Source organism: Dermatophagoides farinae, unplaced genomic scaffold (genome assembly GCF_024713945.1).
Source record: "Dermatophagoides farinae isolate YC_2012a unplaced genomic scaffold, ASM2471394v1 contig3, whole genome shotgun sequence".
Lineage (NCBI taxonomy): Eukaryota > Metazoa > Arthropoda > Arachnida > Sarcoptiformes > Pyroglyphidae > Dermatophagoides > Dermatophagoides farinae.
The window spans coordinates 62,330-64,070 of NW_027461518.1; the positions used below are offsets into that span (position 1 = coordinate 62,330).

General features: G+C 38.8%; 1 protein-coding gene across 1 annotated transcript; it reads right to left on the reverse strand.

The window, feature by feature from the left end:
- Positions 1 to 297: 297 nt before the first annotated feature.
- Positions 298 to 1,390, reverse strand: LOC142598013 (uncharacterized). The gene has a single exon (XM_075734996.1). It carries the CDS (start codon positions 1,388 to 1,390, stop codon positions 314 to 316), a length of 1,077 nt encoding a protein of 358 aa, XP_075591111.1. The 3' UTR covers positions 298 to 313.
- Positions 1,391 to 1,741: the final 351 nt, after the last annotated feature.

Consider the following 1,741-nt stretch of genomic DNA (forward strand, 5'->3'; position numbering starts at 1 on the left):
TCAGAGATTTTTACAGGGCCTTTTTGATAAGATCATTGGCACAGAAGCAGCTAAATCGCTAAACCGAGTTGTTGGACCGGAATCAGCCGTCGAAAAAGCTGTGTTCACAAAAACTGAGTTTTTCGGATTAGATTATCCTGAAGACACTCCGTATGACTACCTGTTTGTCCATCCATCGAACAAACTCCAGGACGTTGATCATACGAACGATACTGAATTTAGACAAGAAATTCAACGCGACCCCACGAGAAGAAGTTAAAAACAACCTATATATACAATTATATTATATATAATTCACAACGAAAATTATCACTTAATTAGTAACGTTTAAGTTTTTGTAGGCTTCAACGATTCTCTTCGTCATATAAACCTCAGCTTGACGAATAAAAACACGAGGATCGTAGTACTTTTTGTTGGGCTTCTCAGGACCATCAGGGTTACCAACCTGGGTTTGGACATAGTCCTTATTTTTCTGGAAATAGTCTCGTAGCCCACTGCAGTAAGCCCACTGGGTATCTGTATCTATGTTCATTTTAACGACTCCATATTTTACGGCCGTTTTAATTTCTTCGGGTGTTGATCCGCTTCCTCCGTGGAAAACGAAATAAACGGGTTTATCTTTTTTCGAATTAATCATCTTTTTCAGATAATCCTGGTGTTTGCCAAGGAGCTCTGGGTGGAGTTTGACGTTACCTGGCTTGTAAACTCCATGGACGTTTCCGAATCCAGCCGCTATGCTGAAAAGATCTGTGACAGTCGAAAATTTTTTGTAGATATCGTAAATATCTTCAGGCTGTGTGTAAAGACTCGCGTTGTCAACGCTTTCATTGTTCACTCCATCTTCTTCACCGCCAGTGATACCAATTTCCATTTCCAACCAGCAGTTAATCTTAGCAGTTTTTTGCAAATACTTAAATGAAAGATTAATGTTGTCTTGTTTAGTTTCTTCAGAAAGATCAATCATATGTGACGAAAAAAGAGGAACACCGAACTCCTTGAAGTGTTCTTCGTCGGCAGCGATCATTTTGTCGAGCCAGCCCAATATTTTTTTGGCACAGTGATCTGAATGCATAATAACTGGAACGTTATAAACTTTAGCCATTTGACGCACGAACTTTGCTGCAGCGATGCTACCTTGAGCTGACGCGTTGTTAGAAGTGTTGTCTAAACTTTTTCCGACGAATGAAGCCGCACCACCGTGAGAAACCTGAATGATTATCGGACATCCAACTTCTCGTGCTGCATCCAAGCATGCCACGACCGTACTTGACGAGGTCACGTTAATGGCTGGAATTGCAAAGTTGTGGGTTTGAGCATAGTTGAAAATTTCACGGACTTGGTCTCCAACAACTACACCTCCTGGTATTTTTAGATCGCTTATTATAGTCATTTATTTTTTATATTACTTTAAAAAATTATCAATATAATACTGTGTGCTGCGCACTCATTCGGACACGACAGATAGCTACATGTAATTCAACTAGTTAATTTTTCATTCTTTGTTGTAACGATAAATACATAATTATTTTTTTTGACCTTAAAATTCTGTTTGTAAAAAATAATCAGCATGGATGAATCAAAACATGTTTTTTGGTCCACACAGCCGGTAAAAAACAATCAGAATAAATTTAAACTCGACGTTGATGAGAATTCAATTGGGACAATCAAACCAATTTCGAACTTAGTACGTGATTACCCGTATGAGCTGCCCCCTAGGTTTGAATGGAGAATCTTGGACATT

Bases quoted from the DNA above. Each gene is read 5' to 3' on its own strand.
- LOC142598013 (XM_075734996.1), bottom strand. From the start codon at position 1,390: ATGACTATAATAAGCGATCTAAAAATACCAGGAGGTGTAGTTGTTGGA.